At 43.9% G+C, this 23361-nt stretch overlaps 1 protein-coding gene across 1 annotated transcript; it reads left to right on the top strand.

Moving 5' to 3' along the window:
• Positions 1-9464: 9464 nt before the first annotated feature.
• LOC119360324 (transcription factor PCF1-like) lies at positions 9465-10282 on the top strand. Its single transcript, XM_037626011.1, has one exon. It carries the CDS (start codon positions 9465-9467, stop codon positions 9945-9947), a length of 483 nt encoding a protein of 160 aa, XP_037481908.1. The 3' UTR covers positions 9948-10282.
• The last annotated feature ends 13079 nt before the right edge of the window (positions 10283-23361 follow it).

Below are 23361 nucleotides of genomic sequence, written 5' to 3'. Positions count from 1 at the left end.
AGCTTTAGATGGATGGCCGCCGGCGACAGATGCGCGGCGTTGGGCGGGGGTGGGGCGGTGAGGCTGGTGCGGGAGCGCCAACTGCCACGGGCGTGAGAGGCAGGCGGATCGGTCAGTGACAGCAGGGGGTGGCTGAAGGATCAAGAGAAGCATTAGACTGGTTGCGGGAAGAAAAAGGCACTTGAGTTGTTGGATTTTCGTCATGGGCCTGACAAATCAACTGACCACAAATTGTTTTTTAGGCAATTGCGACTAACAAGTTCCATACATGAGATATATGTCGTTAAACAATATCTGGTAGTTATAAATAAGGGTTCAAGATTAGCATTCGAATAAACTAAGTCTAGATTATCCCAATAAGCAATAACCTTTTGTTTGGCTCATATAGGACCCAAGAAGCAAAGAAGAGAACCCTAGTATTCAGTTCCTTTTCTATTACTTGTCTGATTTCACTATAATCTCTTGTATGGTGACTTTTATATACGTGATGTATTGTGATTAAGTCAGACGTCAGTTCATAATTTGCTCTGCGTTGGTTCATATTAATATTTTCTATAGGCATCATAATGTATTGAAAAATGCCCCCCCTCCCTCTGTTCACTCGCTTCCCCCACCACCCGAATAGCGCTCTCTTCTTGCCTAGAAGGAATCTTAACCCTGACCACCCAAAAATAGTTCTGTTCTTGCCTAGAATCCATAGTAGGCATATATTTAGCTAATTTTATGCATAACTAGCATTTTTGCAATGAAACTCAGAACCTTTATGTGATTTGGCACTCATACTGACACGAAGACTGATGACCCACAAGTATAAGGGATTAATTGTAGTCCTTTCGATAAGTAAGAGTGTCGAACCCAACGAGGAGTAGAAGGAAATTACAAGTGATTTTCAACAAGGTATTCTCTGCAAGCACTGAAATTATAAGTAACGAGTAGTTTGATAGCAAGATAATTTGTAACGAGCAAGTAACGGTAACGCTAACAAAAATGCAGTAAGGTAGCCCAGTCCTTTTGAGGCAAAGGACACGCCAAAACGGTCTCTTATAATAAGCAAAGTGTTCTTGAGGGTACACGGAAATTTCATCTAGTCACTTTCATCATGTTGATTCGATTTGTGTTCGCTACTTTGATAATTTGATATGTGGGTGGACCGGTGTATAGGTGTTGTTCGTACTTGAACAAAATCTCCTACTTATGATTAACCCACTCGCAAGCATCCGCAACTACGAGAAAAATATTAAGATAAAAATCTAACCATAGCAATAAACTTTTGGATCCAAATCAGTCCCTTACGAAGCAACGCATAAACTAGGGTTTAAGTTTCTGTCACTCTCGCAGCCCATCATCTAATAACTACTCCACAATGCATTCTCTTAGGCACTAATAAGATGAAGTGCCATGTAGTCGACGTTCACATGACACCACTAAGGGAATCACAATATACATATCATCAAAATATCGAACACATATCAAGTTCACATGATTACTTGCAACAAGGTTTCTCCCTTGACCTTAAGAACAAAAGTAACTACTCACAAATGATAATCATGCTCAAGATCAGAGGGGTATTAAATAGCATAATGGATCTAAACATATAATCTTCCACTGAATAAACCATATAGTAATCAACTACAAGATGTAATCAACACTACTAGTCACTCACAAGCACCAATCTAAGGTTCTGGTACAAAGATTGAACACAAGAGATGAACTAGGTTTTGAGAGGAGATGGTGTTGTTGAAGATGTTGATGGAGATTGCCCTCCCCAAGATGGAAGAGTTGTTGGTGATGCTGATGACGATGATTTCCCCCTCCGAGAGGGAAGTTTCCCCGGCGAAATCGCTCCGCCGGAGGGCAAAAGTGCTCCTACCCAAGTTTCACCTTGAGACGGCAGCGCTTCATCCTGAAAGTCCTCTGCTTACTTTTTTTCTAAATGACTTATATACCAGAAGAGGGGCACCAGAGGTGGGCCGAGGAGGGCACAACCCACCAGGGCATGCCTGGGCTCCCTGGTGTGCCTGGGTGGGTTCCCACCTGGTGGGCCCTCTCTGATAGTTATTTGCTCCAACAATTCTTAAATATTCCACAAAATATCTTCATGAAGTTTCAGCTTATTTGGAGTTATGCAGAATAGGTAGCTCTGACGTGGTTTTTCAGGTCCAGAATTCCAGCTGTCGGTATTCTCCCTCTTTGTGTAAACCTTGCATATTATGAGAGAAAAGGTATTAGAATTACTCCCAAAAGCATTATTATGCATAAAAACATTATAAATAAAAGTAGCAAAACATGATGCAAAAATGGGCGTATCAAAGACATATGTTTATTCATCATTTATTATGTACCTTGTAATGTTCATAGAACGATGTGGCCTCTCCGGGGCTCTTCTCCTCTTCAAAGTCCTCATTTAGCTCGTGTAGATGTACTACTCTAAAATTTTATAGTGATATTAGGGTTTCGAAGGATCAAGCATAATGATTTTTCAGAAGTTTAATCTAAAGTTTGATGTCTCTTGGAAATTTAAAATGTTATCATTTGCAAAGATATGATGGTGTGGATGTTTCCCTTGTAGAAACTTTTAGTATAACTTACAAATATGACCAACTTATTTTATGTTCTTCGTATTAAACTTTAGCTTGTTCCTCCTTCGTCATCGATTAAAAGAAGTGATTTGTTGATATCTGAGTAATATTCGAAGTCAACTGATACACATAAAATTGATTGGGTTTGCTATGTGATGGAACCATTTGGTTTGATGTGTTGCTTTCTATTTCGTGAGAAAGGCTTTCTCTAGTAGCATAAACAAGGGAAGCATCGAAAATGTCGACCCGAGGGGTGGGGGTGAATATGTGACTACATGTTTTATTCTTTTTTCAGTTGATTTTATGGATTGCAGATAAGTTATCTATAAATGTAAAAGAGGTACATCCTATATCAAAAGCAATCTATCAAACTAAATTACTCTAAGAACAAATAATGTGTGGGGGAGGAATAACCAAATAGACAAATATATTATGATGTATCCCGAAGTTGAGGTCCTTAGAAGAATGCTAGTCTTCGTTGGAGAGGCAAAGGCCCAACAAAGCACCTACCAACACAAAAGTCTCACTGTATTCTCCTTGAGCTCTGGTCAATCAAGCATAAGCTCAATCACTAAGGTGGCATCCAACATTCACAAACTTGGAGGCAAACCACAACTTGGAAGCTCACTTGTGACACCTGACTACCTGGGAGTGCCGACCTCTAAGCAGGGATGGTGTCAACTATCTCACAAGGTTTGGCGGCTACCATACCTAATAATCTCTGCAAGTATGCCTTAGTATACGTACTAGTGCATGTGTAACTGTGAACCTGTAGGATTCAAGCATGTTAGGCCCTGATTGTTGGCCTAGTGGTGGACCTGATGCATTGGTCTGTGCTTGCGAGTTGGAACTTGACTGCATGGCTGAACTAAGAGGTTGTTTGGTTGGCATCCTCGCTCTGCGACGCCTAGCCTGGACTCTGCCTGAAAACTGCCTCAGTAGTGTTTGGATGTTGTCCAGATGAGCACAGACTAGCCTGGCCTGGTGATGTCAGCGTCTTACTTAGCCAGGCCACTAACCCAGGCAGGTTCCTTAGCCTACCCCAGGCATTGGGACTAGGTTGCCTGGGCACTGCATGGCAATTGATTCCCTCCAATCAGCAGACTCTTCTATGGGCCATGTCTAAAAGTATGTATTTTTTAGCATTGATCTTTCTTCATGCGTGGACAACAACCAAACATGGTATGCCTGGCCAGGCAGAAATTTTTCTACTTTCTAGGCTATGCCCAGGCGTCACTTTATGCCTGGCACATATGCCAGGGTGAGAACCAAACATGCCCTAAACCCTCGTAAAGATGTAATTCTGTGTGAGGTGACAGTAGTTAGCGAGCAGCGACCGCCAGCTGGTGAGTCGGGCCGCACAGTGAAGATGTGGGAACGACTAAGATGTACATGGAAGGTGCCAAAGAAGAAGAGGAATTGCATAATAAAATATAATCAAAATTAAAATTTAGCTTCGGCTTTGAAGCAAATTTGCTTAACGTCAATTAAAATAAGCATTACTATTCTAGTAATCTCCTGTTACAGCGTTACTAAATAATATATATCTAGTATTTAGTAACCTTTTGCATAGTTGTATTACACTATGGTTTTCTCCTACATAAACTCTGCCACACCTCAAAATTATTCATGCCTTCGTCATTGCCTCTAAGAGTAACAAGATTAAGGGTAGGCTTGTAAACTTGCTTAAATGTTCAATCAAAGGGGAGGGGGACTTTGATGCAACTTAGGTTATACCTCTCAAATCTCTCTCTCTCTCTCTCTCTCTCTCTCTCACACACACACACACACACACACACACACACACACACACACACACGATCCTCAAGAAGATCTCAAATGGGGCAAGGGAGAGTGGTCTAGCCAGGGACGGAGCCAGGATTCGAGCATGGAGGGGGCGAAGACGACAATTAAAGAAGATAACTAAAAAGACGTATATATAGTGTTCTTAGTATATTAAATATGCCTAGTTCTTATAATACAATAAAGCGGTATATTTTGCGATACAAAATAAGAAAATACACTTCCAAAATTTAAAATTTACTCAAATGATAAGAAGGAACTATGAGTGCCAAAAATATAAAGGTTCAATAATTTGTTCAGAACTAAACCAGGCTGTCTTCTGTTTTTAATCCGAACAAACATAATTAGCGTTATTGTTTAATGTCTCGACTTCTATATTTTTCTATGGCGCAATTTAGGTACAATTAGAAAGAAGAAATACAAGAATACGTACCCTTCATTGCTTTGCTGCCGATGCCACTCATGTCGGCCGTGCGGCCTTGCAGTTGAAGCCTTCGATGGATGCTTTTGTTAGATTTACCATCTTTTTAATTCCAATCTATGACACCGGTTGCACAAAATTTCTTAAGGCGTGGGCGCTTCGGCCGCTCGCGGCGTGCTCGGGCGAGAAGAAATAACTAGGGTTCGAGAGAAAACAAACTTCTAAGCAAACACTCATGTTAATTAGGCCTATAAGGCCGCCGGTGCTAGTGCTAACCATAAAAAACAAATTATATGGGCCTGCTAATCATGTTAATTAGGCCTACTAAATATCTACAACTACTTGTACGCCCTGCTGGAGCTGATAGGGGGGCGCAACGGGAGTTCCTATGCGCCGCTTGTTGCGGCGAATTGCCGAGCGGACGCACAGGCGCGACTCCAGCTGGGCCGGCCCATTAGCCAGTGAAAAATCCTGAAAAAGTGTGCTCGCGGGAGGGATCGAACAAGGGCCTCGTGTTACTTATGCGCGAGCCTAGCCAGCAGGATAGATGAGCTTCTTGGTTTACTATAGATCCGGACATTCTGTCAAATTCTAAACGCGAACATTATTGGAAATATGTATTTTTAAAGCGAACACTTTACAACTTTGAGAAGAAGAAAAAAAGCTCGAACATTTCTTGAATATCCAAATGAATTTGATAAACTGAACACTTTTTTGAAAATCACGAACATTATTGAATATATGAAAAAAATTTGTTAAAGGGGACATTTTTGAAACTCTGAACAATAATTTGGAAATGTGAATAGTTTTGGAGTCAGTCAACAATTTTTGAAACAAGAACATTTTTTCAAACTCAGAACAATATAAATTTGAAAATGAAAACATTTTATAAAAAATCCGAACATTTTTTGAGAAATATGAACAGTTTTTAGGAAATCATGAACATTTTTTAGAACTGTGGAATATTCTAAAAAGGAACAGGAGAAAAATAGCAGAAAAAAAAGAAAATAAGATGGACATTTTTCAAATTCGTTAGAATTTCTTAAAAATTTTGAACATTTTTTTAAACTCCCAAATAAAATTAGAAACAGACACATTCTTGAAAATTGAGAACAAAATTTGAAAAATAGAAATAATTTTTGAAACTACCTAACAAAATTAAAAAACACGAACATTTTTCTTAAATTTCTGAATGAATTTTGAAAAAGGAACTTTTTCCAAAGTCCTGAACAAAATTTGAAAACATGAACATTTTTTTAATTTTGTGAACAAAATTTGAGAACTATGAATATTTTGAATTTGTGAACAAAATTTGAGAACTAGAATAAATGTTTGAAAGAAAGAAATTTAGATAGGACGGCATTTTTTAAAACTGAAGAACAAATTTTAAATTTAGAACCTTTTTAATAATCTCATACAAGTTTGGAAATTCGAAACATTTTTTCAATACATGAACAATTTTTTGAAAACCGGAACATATTTTAAAAGATTTGAACATATTTTTCAATAAGCAAATAATTTTTTAAACTTCAAACATTTTTCTAAAGAACGAATATTTTATAATTGCAAACAAGATTTGAATAGTTTGAACGTTTTTAAAATTATGAAAAATGAAAAAGTGAAGACGAGGAAAAATAAAGAAAAGAAACAGAAAGAAAAAAGGTGAAAAAGAAAACTTGAAAAAATAGAAAAGGAATGAAAAGGAAAAGATAGAGAAGAAAAAATAAACAGGAAAAAGGAAAACAAAAAACATAAAGAAACAAAAAAAAGTGTTAGGAAGTTCCTAAAAGGTTCTCAAAACCGGAAAAAAACGGCTGGGAACAAGCGAGAAGGTTCTAAAACCAGAATCGTCGAAACATTTTACGGGCCGGCCCACGCGCGAACCCTCGTTCGATATACCTGTGCATCCGCCCGACAATTTGCCGCAACTAGCGGCAAATAGGATATTCGAGGCGCAACAACTTGCAAGTTCCTGCACAATAATCGCTGCTCTCGTTTACTGGAAACGAGATCGTTAGGGGGGGGGGGGTCTCGCCCCCCTCGTCCCCCTTGTCTCCGTCCCTGTGTGTAGCGATGAATATTTGTATAAGGGGTACATACTCCATGGGGGTATGTATAGGATAGGGGAGAACTAGTTGTTTTCCTACAAATTTACACATTTAGTCTAGCAGCCCGGATGGTCCGGGTACCTCTGGTACTCGGGAGTCAATCTAAGTTGATGCGTTCAAAATGTTGAAACACATAGGTGTCTCAATGGTCCAGATATCAAACCTAGAAAGTCCGAGCTGCCCAGTGACCGAGTAACCTCGAGAATAGGCCACTGGTCCGGTTGGGTCTTCTCTCCTATACAAGCCCTAACACTCACCTAGACCCCAGAGAGTCCATAATTCAACTTGGACCGTCTAGACCTAAGATCAAGCAACCTAGATGAGCTTGGATACTGGTCCAATTTTTGGAATCGGTCACGGTCATTCATGTTTACATCTAGACCATTTTGGCTTGTAGCCCGTGATACTCCAGCCCTCACTAAACATGAACTTGACTAAGGATTTGTTCCCAATGGTTTATGCTTAGGGGCCAGTTCTTTTGGCGGTTTAAAAAAATAAGCCGCCTCCTCCACAACTTTTTTCATAAGATGCATCCTTCATTCATTGGGGCTTCTAAACTAGTTATGAGACTACTAGTCTAGAATTTTCAACAAATTTTGGGAGTGGCTTATTTTTTAAGCTGGGGAGAGGCGGCTTATTTTTTAAGCCGCCTAAAAGAACTGTCCCTTGATCTTTTGGGCCATGAGAGGGGTGACAAGATGATCATGGATAATATTGAGCAAGATACTTCCCCACCATTATTTGTCTTAATAGTGCGACTTCCTCATTGACTCAAAGACGATACCACAAGATCATTAGTAAAGATAGATAACTAATAAACAAGTCATGGGAATACACTATTTTTTTTCCTTGGGTGGGTGGGGGCATCGACGCTCACAACCTTCGCACCAGAGGACATACATATAGTTAACACTTACCACATATATTAGTCCCTTATTTGGTCATCATCAAAATTAAAATCCACTTAGGGTGCATATATGCTCTTTCAATGAGAAAGTGTATAAACCAAAATCCACATAATAGAAGATATTATAAGACTCCAAAACACCAGATAAAAAAGATTATGCGTTTGTCGGGTTCATATGATTTTTTTGGCAGTATATATAATTTCATATCATAGTGCTATGCATAATTAGATGAATAATTTCACTAGTTGATATAGAAAATGTGAATATGTATGAATGCCACTATGTATGGTGAAACTCTCGACATACCACAACTTTTTGTGAGGAATGAGGTTTATTTTCATGAAATTGTGGGTTGCATTAATATCATTGGACCAACTAGTTTCGGCACAAAAATGTTCAGAACAATCAAACAAAAATTACACATTTTGGCACTTATAGAAATACTTGTATAATGTGAGCTTTGAAAACTTTTTTGGCACATCCCTGGTTCCCTACTATAGGTGGCTCCGAAGGACGTCCTCTTGGTTGGAGACCAACAACATGACGCCATCTAGACTATAATGTTAATGGTACAAGATAATAGTATGAAGAACATTTTGCTGTGTATACTATAAGCCATAATAAACTATATATTTATGTTACTTGAGCATATTACAACCACAAGAAGATTATAATCCATCACATGCGAGTCATTACAAGATTCTATGTCAGTGTGAAACATCATATGAAATCTTACATGCACACCACAAGAGCAATATATGAGCAATTTCCTTTAGCAAGAGAAATATAATGCATTCAAAATAAAATCAAAGAATACTTATGAGACATTAAATACAATTAAGAGGCCATAAATATACGCGCAATTATAGGATGATATAAAAATTGACTAGAACCATTAGATGGATAATCATGAATTCGAATAAAAATCAGACTACTAAGGAAAGACCATCCCAATCTTAAACCATTTTTTGCAATTGATATAGATAATCTACTTAAATATAGGAGGTCATAATTACATGCTCCCTCCATTCACTATTACGAGATGTTCCAAATATTTTTTGAATCAGATGTATATAGACGAGTTTAGTGCCTTTGTTCACTTATTTCAGCCCATATGCAGTCCAGATTGAAATATCCAAAACATCTTATAATTCAGAACGAGGAGTACATACAAAGACAACAAAAATAGTACTCCCTCCGTTTCGAAATATTTGTCTTTCTAGGCATTTCAAATGGGCACAACGTACGTATTATGTAGACTTATTTTAGAGTGTAGATTCACTCATTTTGTCTCGTATGTAGTCACTTGTTAAAATCTCCAGAAAGACAAATATTTAGGAACGGAGGGAGTATCATTTTTTAGGTATAAATTTTGTTTTTCATTTTTTTGAGGGACATAAAGTTGTTTTTTATTTGAGAAATAGAATTTGTTTTTGAGATTTATATCTAGGGAAGAGATTTAGTTTGAGATGGAAAATAGAAATGGAAAGAAGTGAAACGGCCCAACCCACCACCCCGAGGGCCGTCCATCCTATAAAACCACCCCGTAGCCCCACCACGGCCGCGCACCCCACCACCGCTCGCCGGCCCCACCATCCAGAACCCACCCACCCCCCACCCCCCACCCCACCCCCCAAATCCAATGATGTCCACCGCACCCTCCGAACTCGTCCTCTACAACCTCGTCACCGCCCAAACCCTAAACCCCAGCCCCTCCCCCGCCGCCGCCGCCGCCCCCCTCGCCGCCGACGGCTCCTCCGGCCCAGCCGCCGCCGCGCGCCGGGCGCGCCCGCGCCGGCCCTCGGACCGCCACGCCAAGGTCGCCGGCCGTGGCCGCCGGGTCCGCATCCCGGCCATGGTCGCCGCGCGCGTCTTCCAGCTCACCCGCGAGCTCGGCCACCGCACCGACGGCGAGACCATCGAGTGGCTGCTCCGCCAGGCCGAGCCCTCCATCATCGCCGCCACCGGCACCGGCGTCACCCCGCAGGAGGCGCCCCCCGCCGCCGTCCCCGTCGCCGGCGCCCCGTTCGTGCAGGTGCCCTACTACACCGCGCTCCTCATGCAGCCGCCCAGCGCCGACGAGCCGCCCCTCGCGTCCGCGCCGCCCGCCGGCGAGGAGAACAAGTAATTGGCACAGGGGAGGCTAGGGTTAGGGGCTTGTTAGTCTTAGAGTGTTGATGATGGGCCTATTGGGCTCTGTAGTATCAGTCTTCCCCTCCCGAATAATTGAATCTTATTGCCACGGCACGGGTTAGGCCTTTAGATGATTGGCGATTCGAGTGATCAGGGGAGGGGGATTCGGATCGTAGAATTATTAGTGGCTTAAGAAAAGGCAGATCTCTGTCAGTGTTTGTTGAGCTAGTGCTCTTGATGTTGGAAACAATGTCCAAGTTCTTGTGAATGGTTCGGTGCTCATTATCATTTAAATGGTGCTTAGCCTTTATGGCAATGTCCTATTTTCTACATGGTTTTTGTTGGTATTTGGCCTTCTGAACAATACCTGATCTGACTGCAGCAGAAGCTTGGCATAATACTTCCTTCATGCTTATTATCAGATCAATCTGTGATAGTCGAAATTGGAGATCAACCTGTGACAGATGAGATTGCTGTTGGTTGGATTGATCATTATAACTGTTTGCTTAATTGTGTCTGTTCTGAACTCATGCAAATAGTGAAGGAAAGCGTTTTTCTTCACACGAATCTGCATGCCGGTTTGTAGTCAGGTCATATGTTCCATGTGGTTGCGTACCGTTGCATTTGGAAGGCCAGGACAGTATGAATATACCCTGCATGCTTTGCCTATTTTTGGTTGCATGGAAGTCAGGTAAGGCATTTCTTTTTTTTTTCCGGTAGTCAACAAACTTTTCGTAATACACTTTATGGTTAGCTCAAAGATCAGGTTTCTTTAGATACTTTAGAATATATATATCTACCACCATGAGTTTTGTCTTTTATTTGCTGATGTTTAAGCTATATTTTCTGTTTTAAGTTTTGTCATGATGAGAACTCAAAATAATGGTCATATTTATTTCTCTCTGAACGCATTTCTGATCAACAGCAATGTAGGAATGGACTCATTGTGCCCCTGAAGCCCAGTCAGTTTTGTGACCCAAATGCTTGGAAAAGATCATGCACTTCTACTAATATGGTTGTGAATCCAGGTGTGAATGTACTGCTATTTTATTTTTTTGGAAGTCCTTTTTGGCACGATGTTCTATGCCGTATTATCATGCTGCAGACCAAGAGTAGTATGATGTACCCCCTCTGTTTCAAAATATAAGCAAGGTCTATTATTTTTTTCAGAATCTGTTCTAAAATTGAAGTGTATTATTTTTTTTCTTATAAACTTAGTCCAACATAGAAAAGGTTGACGTCTCAAATAATTAATACGCCTTATACTCCCTCCGTAAAGAAATATAACGCTCTTATATTTCTTTACATAGGGAGTATTTTGGAACAGAGGGGAGTATTGTTACAATTTTACCCAGAAGTTATGAGTTTACCCAGAAACATATACATACCTATATTTGTACTGAATGTCATGGAATTGCATGTATCTGATATGAACAGAGTTGAAACTGAAAATCTCGCGTATTATTGCAAAGCAAGGACCTATTTAGAGCTGATACTATTTTTAGCCATGTCTGTAGTTAATTATACATGATCAGGAAAACTACTGTTTGGCCTCTAACAGAGGTGATATAGTCCCTTAGATCGTAACAGGGGGATCGTAACAGGGTACATACTGCCCAGAGGACAGCTTTATCAAACTAGCTTCTTTAGGGGAGGAGAGACTAAACTAGCAAAGTTGAGACAGAATATACAGGACTCAATCTCCATAGATTTTTTTTTTCTCGAAATACACCAAAATGCGAATCCTTTTCCTGTTTTTTTTCATCGTTTTCCTAGTTGTAGTCCCTCGATGTAAAGCAGGATTATAAAGCGTATATAAAAAAACCAGCATACTTTTTCTGAAATTCGAATTGTTAATTGAATATCGTTTGTCACTGCTCCAAGATATTGCATACGATTGTTTTATGTCAGGAATGGCTCCATAACTAGCAATGACCATAATTAACCTAGCAAACTACAGAAAACACCTTGTGAAATTCAATTGGTTTGCCAATGCTCCATTTTGTAATGTTGCTTAAGAGGACGTTTTGTGTTATTTTGGAGAGCACTTGAGCTGTTTTAAACTTCCCTGGTTGTTTTCCTGAAATTCGACCGGCTCACCAATGCTCCATTTTGTAGTGTTGGTTAATAGAATATTGTTGTTGTGTTATTCTGGACCACACTAGCTTTGTAAACTTTCTGGTTGTCGTATGATTTTTCCAAGAGATGTTGATAATCTCATTAGATTTATGATTATTTTGTTTAAAAAAAAATCTGTATGCAGTGTAATGTAGGAAAACATGGAATCCATCATTCAGAGCTTCACTTTCTTCCTTCTTGTAACATAATCTTGTACTGCAGTTGAATCAACAAGACTTACCTGTAATGTCATGGAAAAACACTGTGCTTTTGGCATGTCTGGAGCATGACAGATGCTTTGCAGGGTTTGTTCATGTGACAATTGAGTTTTTTTAGATGAATACTATTGTTTTGATTGCACTTAACATATACTCCCTCTATCCTGGAAGTAATTCGGGACGGAGGGAGTATGTAATTTCTGAAAGCTAATATTTTCGCAGTTCTACTGTTTTGCTGATACCTTTGTTCATTTTAAAGATTTTGTATTAGAAATGAGATACCTAATGTTCAGGCTCATGTGAACACCATTCTTTGGCTGACACATGCTGTGCCAATATATTTTCAGATAAACCCTTGAGATGCTGGTGATGAAAATCCGGTTGTGGAGATGATAGTGATGATGTTCTAGTCCTGCTCCTGCAAGAACAATCGCTGCTACTATACGATTTTAGGTTTACTAAGTCACCTGCCAAGCCAGCAGTTCGGCGATCGAGGCCTCTGTTTGCCTGTGAAGGTCGCAAGGAGGGGAGCTGCAGGTTTGTATAAGATACTTTCAGTATAACTGAATGAATGCAGTTGGTGTGTTCTGGCATTGAACTGAAAGTAGTTCTTATCAACCTCTAAGCCAAATATAGATATTATTACTGCTTGTTTTCCTGCACAATGGTACATTAGAATATAATAAGGGATTGAAGAGGCACCTGCATTGAACTGATTTTGTTTGATGAAATAATTCACTGAATCAAATGGCACATGTTTGTCCTCTGATTTTATTTTTCGTCCGTCCTATGCTTTCCTTTTTTACTTCTTAGAGATTTGTAGATACTTCGCACATCTTTTCATCAAGCAAGAGAATTTATGGCAGCCACGTGGTGGCTTTTTAGATTATGAAAGATGAAGAGGGAAAGTTACACCTAACAAGCGAACAAAAATCGGTACTAGAGCAGGAGCTAATAACATATCATGACTGCGTTGTTTCTGCTTTGGGTTTAATTCTTTTCTAAACTCATAGTGGGAACATTATCAGTACACATTTCCTCCTCCTCCTTTTCAGAACTTCTAATTAATATACTTGTAACTTTTACATTGTCTAACATGCTGTTGATCAATGGACGACCATGATTATATTCTTATCTTACTTCCTAGGAGGTAAGTTCCTTTTTATAAAGTTCACATTTTTCATCTAAATACTTTTGAACATGTAACTTACTGTGACGAAGATGAATTACTGCAGTAGGTGAACCATTTAGTAATTGATGAATAATTGTGTATAAGTAATGAAGGGCGGGCCTGGCGCGGTGGTAGAGTCTCTCCACTTGTGGCCTGGAGGTCCTGGGTTCGAACCAGCCAGCCACACCATTGCCCGTCGTCAGGCATGTGTGGTATTGTTTTCCATAACAACGATTCACTGCAGATCAAGAACAAGGGAGGATCGCTAGGTGGCCAAAACTAGAGACCGACTGGGGTATAACGACAGTTCGAGAGGGGGACGCGATCTCATTAAATCTGGGATGATCTGCCCTGGTCAATCAATCTGATCCTTTATGCAGTCACAAATCATATGTGGAAAGCAAAAAACAAATCAATGAAAGCGAAAGCAGCTGCTTCTCCTGTCTTGCCGCAGTGTCCTAGTACCTGCACCATCCAGTTGGTTTCGACTCATGTATCTCCGGCCATTATAACGTGAAGACTCAAATACCCTTTTCATGTTTTGCAGGGGGTGTATGGACACACCTCTCATTTCGGAACACTAATCTATTCTGACTTAAAGTTTTGCTGATATATTCATTAGAGATTTTGTATTTAGAAATGATGTAATTAATAAGTTGTAGTTTCTGTGTTACGCTGTCCCGTTGGTGACTGTTTCTCCATATTTTTTTTAGCATTGACAGAACTTCAGTAAACATGGGCGACCTATATGTTCAGGCTAATGTGGATGGCATTTGCGCCATCGTTTGGCTGATCTATGCTGTGACGATATATTTTCAGAGGAACCCTTGAGATGCTGGTGATGAAGATCCGGTTGTGGAGCCGATAGTGATGATGTTCTGGTCCCACTGCTGGAAGAAAAGTTGCTGAAACTCTTAAGATTATAGGTTTATCAGGTCACCTGCCAAGCCAGCAGTTATCGAAGCCTGTTTCCCTGTGAAGGTCGGGTGTGGGGGAGCTGCAGGTTTGTATAAAGGTACTTTCGGTATAAGAGCATAACTGGAAGGAGTTTTTAACTTTTAAGCCAAATATAAGAGCATAACTGTTTGTTTTTTCATGCACAATGGTACTTCCGAAGATACCGGATTGAAGGGGCACCTTCATTGAACTGATTTCATTTGACGAAATAACTCACTGAATCAACTATCACATGTCTGACCTCTGATTTCTTTTTCTTCAGTCATGTGCTTTCTGTTTAGAGATGTTTAGATACTCGGTTCATATTTTCGGTAAGAAGACGAGAGAATTTACCGAGTTCTGCCATGTTGAGGCTTTTGGCATTATGAAACATGAAGTGGGAAAGAGCACAATCAGAAGTGCACCTAACCAACACATAAAAAAATCTTGACATGAGCAGGAGCTAATAACATATCATGAGAACTTGCATCTGAGGTGAAATAAGATGCTTATTATTACAGAGATGAAACCCCAACAAACTTTATCAGCACACTCTTGTTTACATTGTCGATGGACGGCTAAGATAATATTCTTGTTTTTACTTCCTAAAATAGGTGGTAAGTCTTGTTAAAAAAGCTCACATTTTTCGGAAGCGGCTAAACGGTGCCCGAGCCCAGATGGACTCGAAATCATGTATGCACGTTCCCGTCTCGGGATGTGTGGAAGCCGCATTTTTGCTGTCTGGGGCTGAGCGTGGAAATTGGCTGTAATGAGGCAATACGGTGGGGACAGGTATGCGGGCGCAGGGTTCGGATTCCAGAGAACGTCTCCTCCATCGCAGATTCTGGACCGTGGAACAGGAAACAGGAGCTGCTGCATAGTTGCTCGTCGACGGGCAGAAATCTTCCGGAGTGCGATGGTGGACGACGGACTCGAGTTCCTTACCGGATCCGGTCGACAGGTAATAAGCTTCACATGTACGGTTGCACCTATCCTGTCTTGGTAGTCTCCGCTCGCTAGTTTGGTGCTGACTCTACCGGTCGAGCTGTGGGTGTTCCGTTTGAGGGAGCGCGGCCACCAACAGCTTGGAGCAGCCGGATCCATCCGGTGCAGGTGGTGGCTGCTACCCCGGGACGAAATCATTCAAGAGAGCTTATGCACCCCGGTACTCTTATCCTGAGCGTCCATGCTCCTAGGGATCTAAGTCAGCCCGGTCCGTAAAATGCCACTGCCCGTTACTTTTCCAGGGGATTACAGGGTCAGGCACTGGTGGCCCGCAGCGAGGCCGCTAGAGGAACTGTTCATACTCAGGGCACTGTTTCCTCTGACCGCTGGGCACACCGGATAAGACCAAATGCATGCGGACGTTTTCACCTCTTTCCGGCGTACTCACATGCTACATGTACTATTTCAAACTGCACATATCCACGGCACAAAATCGTCTTTGACTTGTACTCTAATTTGTATGCGCCATGTACGAGGTCTGTGTTTTGTTTTGGGAGAGGATGGATGTGTGATCCATCGATGATGAGCCAGGCACATGTGTGATCCAAAGCCGCATCATGTACCAGGTCCATGTTTTATTTAGCGAGAGGAAGGAGCTTATCGCCAACCTGCAAACAATGAACAGAAACGAACATATCCCACCCGTTTTGCAGAACCATTGACTGGCATCCTCCCTCAGCTGAACCTTGCATGTGTAATCACCGCCAGTGCCGGACGACTCGCGGGGCCTTCCCGGGCACGATCACGCCCACGCCTTTGACCAGCATGTAGCGCTCGGACCTCGGCAGGCTGTCTCCGATCTGGCATCTAAGGCAGCCATCAAAATGAAGCTGCGACTGCGAGGAAGAAGAGAAGATCAGCGGCGCGAAGCAGTCACCGCCGACAGGCGGAACAGGGCCATAGCCAAGAAGGCCCGTGACAACGCGGCGCGCGCGGCGGCGTCTTCCTCATCAGTCGATCAGGCGGGGATGAATCCGCCCGTCGTCAGCCACGCCCAGTACGCGCCCTGGGGACAGCAAGGCACCGGATCTCCATGGGGTTCATCGTCGCCCGGCTACGCCGAAGGCGACGCGCACGGTGGGTTCAACCCAAACGTGACCTTCCCTCATGGTCACCCCGCTACGCGCACGCCCTCGCCCGCCTTCGTCAGCGTGCAGTACCCTCCATACGACTACTCGCCGCCCGCCACCTACGCGTCCACACCGACGCCCCATCTCTACCGCGGACCGCTGCCCTTCTCGCACCTCGGCGACGCTGATGACACGGGAGCCGACATGGACGACATCATCGCGACAGGATCGACCGCGGCCGCCGCATCTCCCGGGTTCGCCACCCAGGACGAGGTAGTGGGCCTCAGCGGCGACATGGAGGCTGAGCTCAGCTACGTCTACGGCGACGACGCGCAGGAACCCGAGGAGGAGGAGGACGGCGAGGAGGAGGACGAGGAGGAGGAGGACGAGGAGCCGGCTCCTGTTCCGACGAAGGGGCGCCAGAAGAAGAAGAAGCGGGCGGCTAGGTCAGGCGAACCGCACATCAAGTGGACGTCCAAGGAGGAGGAATGCCTCGCCGAAGCATGGAAAGTCGTCTGCCTCGACCCGACCACCGGCGTGAACCAGAGCTTGGACACGTACTGGGACCGCATCAAGGCCGAGTTCGACGAGCGGAAGCTTGTCGACCCCTACTTCAAAGGCGTCTACATGCAGCGCGGCTCCAAGGCGATGGCGAACCATTGGGAGCGTATCCAGTTGGCGTGCAACAAATGGCATGGAATCGTCGAGGAGGTCGCGGCTCGCCCGGAGAGCGGCGCCAGCATTGAGGATCAGGTACGCATGCCATTCGCCCGCATATCTTCGTCCCCTACGCCCGCCGCCCACCAACTGTTTGTCCCTCCGCGCAGCTGCTGCGTATGTTCGCCATGTATTGGGGCGACAACCAAGACGCCGACTTCAAGCACCTCCACGTCTACAAGCGCATTGACAAGTGCGAGAAGTGGGCGGAAGTCCGACGTGCCCTCGACAAGGCCAAGGAGACATACAAGCCAGACGCGACGACTCCGGGCGCGTCAGAGGGACGGCCGGACGGCCACAAATTGGCAAAGAAGGGGAAAAACGCCGACGCGGCAACCGCGCGAGTGCAGGAGTCCATCGAGCATTGCCTCGCCCACGCCCAGGCCCGGGCCGTCCTACGCGAAGAGAAGACCGAGGCGCGGTGGTCGTCGCTAATGAAGAACAACGCAATCAAGCTCGACCTGCTCCGGACGAACGTCGCCGCGAAGAAGAGGAACACCGACATGGCTTTTCTGATGAGCGGGGCGGACATGCTCCAGAGCAACGACGAAAAGCTCAAGGCGTGGTACCTGGTGCAGCGCGGCCTCATCCTGAACGAGCTGCTGACGGCAACGCCGACGACGCCGACGACGCCCACGACCACACGGACGCCAAGCCCGAACAACGCCTCTACATCGCCGCCCAGCAGTGCCGAAGCCGCGCCGACGCAGCCCTGCACCGAAGCAACTCCGACACCGACGAGCCCGCGCACGCCGACTCCGCCAATGCCTGGAGCCGACCCCGCCGAGTGAATCGTTGCGCACGGCGGCGCTCTGTTTTTTGTAACGCCAGACTACGTCCGATCGCCGGATTTGCGGCGTCTTTTGAGAGCGGGAACGACCAAGTTTGAATTTCCCGCATCCTGGAACCGGCGCGTGGGGGTGTGACTGGGAGTTAGGTCACCCTCAGAGGCCGAACTAGCGCCGGCACGCTCCAGGCCGCTCTATATAGGCGGCCTGAGGGACCGAACGGCTGGAGATGCCCTTATGCGGCGTCAGAGTCACGGGTGTGCGTCCATATTCTGGTGGCAGAAAAGAACAAACGTACACAGAGCCTATGCTCGATTAGAACCCATACGCGACCCTACCAGACCAGCGACCGTAACACATTCTGCCACGGTAATCGGTTCAGAGCAGCAGGCCTAACTGCTGTGCCACGAGCCAAGAGCCAGGATAGGGTGACCCGGGTGCGTAAGCTCAAAAAATCCGCGGCCTACCCGGGAGGTTACCATGTCTGCACCAGAGAATGTGCGCGGGATGAGGGGGTGGAGCTCCAGGTGCTGAGCAGCGGAGGACGATGATCTGTAGAGTGTAGACAGACATCGGATGAGCAAAAATGCCAAAATGGAGAGGGATGTTGAAACTGGGGAAGAAAGGGGATCTGCAAATGAAGTGTGGTGGGGAAGACGAAGTGCGGCGGCCCTAGTAAAAGGGACTGTAGGTTTATTTTTATTTTATATCAGCGTGAGCGATGTTAGATTTTTTTTTGAGGGGTGCGTGAGCGATGTTAAATGAAAGCCCAGGAAATTACTCTCCAGGACATGACTCGTCTTGCACCTGGTAGCAGGACTGCGCTCGTCTCGCGCCCGGCAGCAGGACCGGACTCGTCTCGCGTCCGGCTGTAGGACCAAGCTCGTCTCGCGCCCAGCAGCAGGACGGGCCGATGGAGGCCAGTTTTGGCCGGCCTATTAGGTGTCGGCGTTGGGGCAGCTCAGGGGTGCTAAAGGCGGGGCCTTTCCACTCATCTCTTTGGCTCGGGTAATGGTGGGTGGCGAGTGAGGTGGCGTCGAGGTCTTGGATGCCGGGGCAGCAGCCCTGGTGGTGGTGTCGCGGTGCTATTGGGCAAAGCCCGTGGCTTGGTGCTGCCCGATGACCATAGCCGTGTGGGCGGCATGGTCGCCGGGGTGTGGCGTTCGATGGCGGTGAGTATTGGCCGGGGTGAACATTTTGTTTTATTTTGGAGAACACTTTAGCTCTGTTTTAAACTTCCCTCTCGTTTTCCTGAAATTAGACGGCACTAGCTTTGTAATTCGATTGATTTGCCAGTGCTTCCCTTTCGCAATGTTAGGTTAATAGAACATTGTTGTGTTATTTTGGACAATTGATTGAAATAACTCACTGAATCAAATGGCACATGTCTGACCTCTGATACTTTGAGCATCTGTTCATTAAGCAAGAAATAAGGTAGATTTGCTAGTTCTGCCACATGAAGGCCTTTTGCATTACGAAAGATGAAGAGTGAAAGAGGCCAACCAAAAATAGGTCTAACCAACAGCTCAACACGCAAAAAATCATGAATAGAGCAGGAGCTTAAGGATGACAATTTTAACCATGGGTACGGGTACCCGCGGATAACGTACACACATGGGCAGGGTATGAGAACAATTTTGTGTCCGCGGGTAGTATCCATACCCTACCCGTTAAGTCATGGGTAGGGCACGGGTATTAGTCTTTTACACATGGATATACCCATACCCCACCCGTTTATACTTACATGTGAACCTTATCTGTGATTCACAAGTGTACCTATGTTAAAGTTGTGTCGTGAGCTTGTGAACCTCTCGTGAGCTTGTGAACCTATGTTAAAGCTATCACTGGTTGTCAATTTGAATCGATAATTGACATGTACTGATCTATCTATTATCGAGTTGAGATCAATTTTTTTTAGTCAAATGTGATATGGATGAATGTAAAATTGTGAACAAATTGCATATTATTTGATCTACCTATTGGGTACCCAATGGGTATGGGTACCCGTCGGGTAGGGGGATTGCTCTACCCACCCCATACCTTAGCTAATGACATATCATGAGAACTTGCATCGAAGGTGAAATAAGATGCTCATGACAGAGATGAAACCATAGCCACCTTTATCTGTACACGATTCCTTTTTGTGCAAAATTCTTAATTAATATATTTTAATGTTTACATTGTCTAACATAACCTTGATAGATGGACAGCTGAGATTATATTCTTGACTTACTTTAAAAAGGTCACATTTTTCATCTCATTTACTTTTGAATGGAGTGATGAAGATGAAGTAGAGCAGTAGGTGAATCATTGAATAATCGATGAATAGTTTTGCATAATCAAATCATAAATTTATGACACCGTCTTATCCTCTTTTTCTGCCGAAATAAATAGCAAACAAGCAACCAGTCTATGTGGGCTGATGCTTTTCATGGAGACAGGACACACCAATCATTTAGGAAGAAGGCCACGACATTGGCCATCGTTAGGCATGTGAGGCATTGGGATCTTTTCCGTACCAAAGATGAGCACTTCTGCAGCTGTGCGATTCAAATTCCTGTGAGGTCAAAGTCCACAGTGTGATGGTTTTGTCGAGAGTGTTGCTTTTGTTCACAATTCAGGTTGCAGGAATCAAGAGAAGCGTGGGACAAGATAAGCGGGACTAATCAGCCCATCCCACCTAGATACTTTAGTGGGTTTCCGTTCGACAGCAAAAAAAATTAACCGGGTTGTCCCATCTGAACCCACCTTTACCCTTTACCCTGCTAGACAATGAAAACGCCCCACGCCGCCCGTTGTTCACCCGCCGCCACAGTCGATACGCCCAGGTCGCCGGCAGCCAGTAGTCCAGCCCCAACCTACAGTTGACATATATGAAGGAAACTATGATTTGAGATGGGATTCCATGGTTTTGGTAGAATATGACAAACCTCGAGAGATTTGACCATGTTTGTAATGCTAAATATATTGAGCACTGGCATGCTTCAGTCCACCTTCACAAGTGGTGTCTGTTAGTAACTTAGTATAAAGAGATCTCAGGTGTCCATTAGTAGAGTCAGGTCTCAAGAAGAGGTTAGATGTGTGTGGTTTCATTAGGCTAATTCCGGCATGATCTGTCGTCAGTGAGGAACTTCTTGATTATCCTCACCATTGGAGGATCTGGCGCATGCTTAACGACTGTTGTCAACTGAGTCAGGCCTGGCACACTCCATTTTGAATTTCAGCGGAGCAGCAAAAAATGATGGTGGTTACTAGCAAAACTAGCAAACGTTTATTTTGCCTCATGGCAGCGCTGCTGATGTAGTTTGTTTAAGGGAGTTCTTTCTACAAATTTGTAATCCTTTTCCTGGCTTATTTCATCGTTTTCCGAGTTGTAGTCCCATTTCAGTAGAATCCACAAGACATGACACTGAACTTCCATTTATTTTCTATTTGTGCTCGGCCATATATTTGTTGTATACATGATTACCACTTCTTATCATGGTTGCTGTTCGGCCATGTTTGCGAAAACCAAAAGATATGTTCATTTTTGTATCGTTGTGGCCTCCACTCATCTCCTTTCCCTACATTCCAAGTATCTTCTCTTAATGGGGTAACTATGATAAAGTGAACTACAGTGGTAGGTGAATCATCGGGTAATTGTGTATAATGTATCATAAATGTAAAGTAGGACCGATCTTGTTTTCAGTCCATGTACATAACACACACCAATGGACCGACCTTGTTGCTAACTGATTCACCACGCTGACACGCAGGACACCGTGGTAGAGGTTGACCATTAGGTAATTGTGCACGATGAACTCGTAAATATAAGGGAGGACTAGTCCTGTTTTCAGCCCATATACATAGCAATAGCAGTATAGCACACACCAATGGAGCAGCCAGTATGGGTGACTTGATAATTTTCATGCAGTTACCATGCTGAATCATCTAGGAACAAGGCCACATCATTGGCAGTCGTTGGGCATGCGAGGCATTAGGATCAGTTCGATAAGAATATGGAGAATACGAAGTATCCAGACTCGAGCGAGATCAAGCTTCGTAGAGTGATGGTCCAGTTTCTCATAAGGGTTATGTGCACATAGATGTGTGCAAATCCAGATTTCCCTTTAGTGCCCCACTGCCGGGTAGAGAAGCACATATCTCTAATTCTATACCCGCAGAAGCATCTGCAATGCTATATGCAATCAACACATAAGCGCTGATGGGATGCAACCTTGTCATCTTCAAAGTGTGCTCCATTGTCGGTCCTGACTCTAGAGTGAAGATTACAGTCTAGCACCATTTTATATTACTCCCTCCGTTCCTAATTATAAAATGTGTTAGATATTTTGAGGTGGACTAAATACGGACCGAACTGGATGCATGTGAATCTGAAAAAAGCTAAAACATCTTGTATTTAGGAATAGAGGAGTAGATCATCAGGAGGGCAACAAAGCCCCTACTGTTACATTATCAAAATGAAACCAAAGTTCACAGTTTTTCTCACAGTTTTCTCTTGGCAACGCACAACACAGCTCGCTGCAGCTCATTCCAGGAATTACATGATAACAGCCAGAGCACCAAAACACTACAAACCCAGCTTCCTCTCTGAAAGATCAGATGGCATCAATCCACCCCGCACTTGCCAAGACCTCGGTTGATGGCAGTACTAGGTACTCCAGCTTCGTTTGTCAGGAAATCAGATTATAGTCTAGCGCTAAGCCATTAGGAGCTACTCCACCCGTCCCATAATATAAGAATGTTTTTCAAGCTACCTCAGTCCAGAATTACTTATCGGAGAAATGGATGTATCTAGACATATTTTTGTTACAGATACATCCATTTTTATCAATTTCCGGGCGGAGGGAGTATTAGCTGTATGTTACTTTTGATGTAGTAAAACTGAATGCATGTCTGAGGTCCTGTAATTATGCAGCGCACACTTCAGCTGCGCATGGATTCAAACTGAGGAATGATAATTGTGAGAGTTGGCTAGGCCGTTTACAATGAACACCATAATTGGCAATTTAGCCAGCGTATCATGGTAATGGAAGACAATGTGTTCTTTCAAAAAAGTACTCCCTCCGATCCGAAAAAAGTGTAGCGACAGATATTTTTGCAAACAAGCCCTTGAGCCTCTTCACTCTCTGCTAGGCCATTCTCTCTGCCCTCTCTGCGAACCTCTATGCTCGAGCTCATTTCTCTCACCGCTATCTCTCTTCTCCCTCTCTGCTCGCCGCATCGCTGCGCTCCCCTCCCCTCGAAGCCGCGCTCCGCTCTTCTCCACCTTCCCTCGCCTCGCCTCTACCTTTTCATCACAGAAGCCGACGAATCGCCGGTGAGAGCCTCGATAAACACATACAAATAGCAGAACTAATTCACCAGGATTCAACCTCCAAGTCAC

Source organism: Triticum dicoccoides, chromosome 2B (assembly GCF_002162155.2).
Source record: "Triticum dicoccoides isolate Atlit2015 ecotype Zavitan chromosome 2B, WEW_v2.0, whole genome shotgun sequence".
Lineage (NCBI taxonomy): Eukaryota > Viridiplantae > Streptophyta > Magnoliopsida > Poales > Poaceae > Triticum > Triticum dicoccoides.
The sequence above is the reverse complement of the archived record's forward strand: the minus strand, read 5'-3'. Positions and strand labels throughout refer to the sequence as shown.

What these genes read in the sequence shown, in the direction of transcription:
- LOC119360324 (XM_037626011.1), top strand. Translation starts at nt 9,465, where the DNA reads ATGTCCACCGCACCCTCCGAACTCGTCCTCTACAACCTCGTCACCGCC.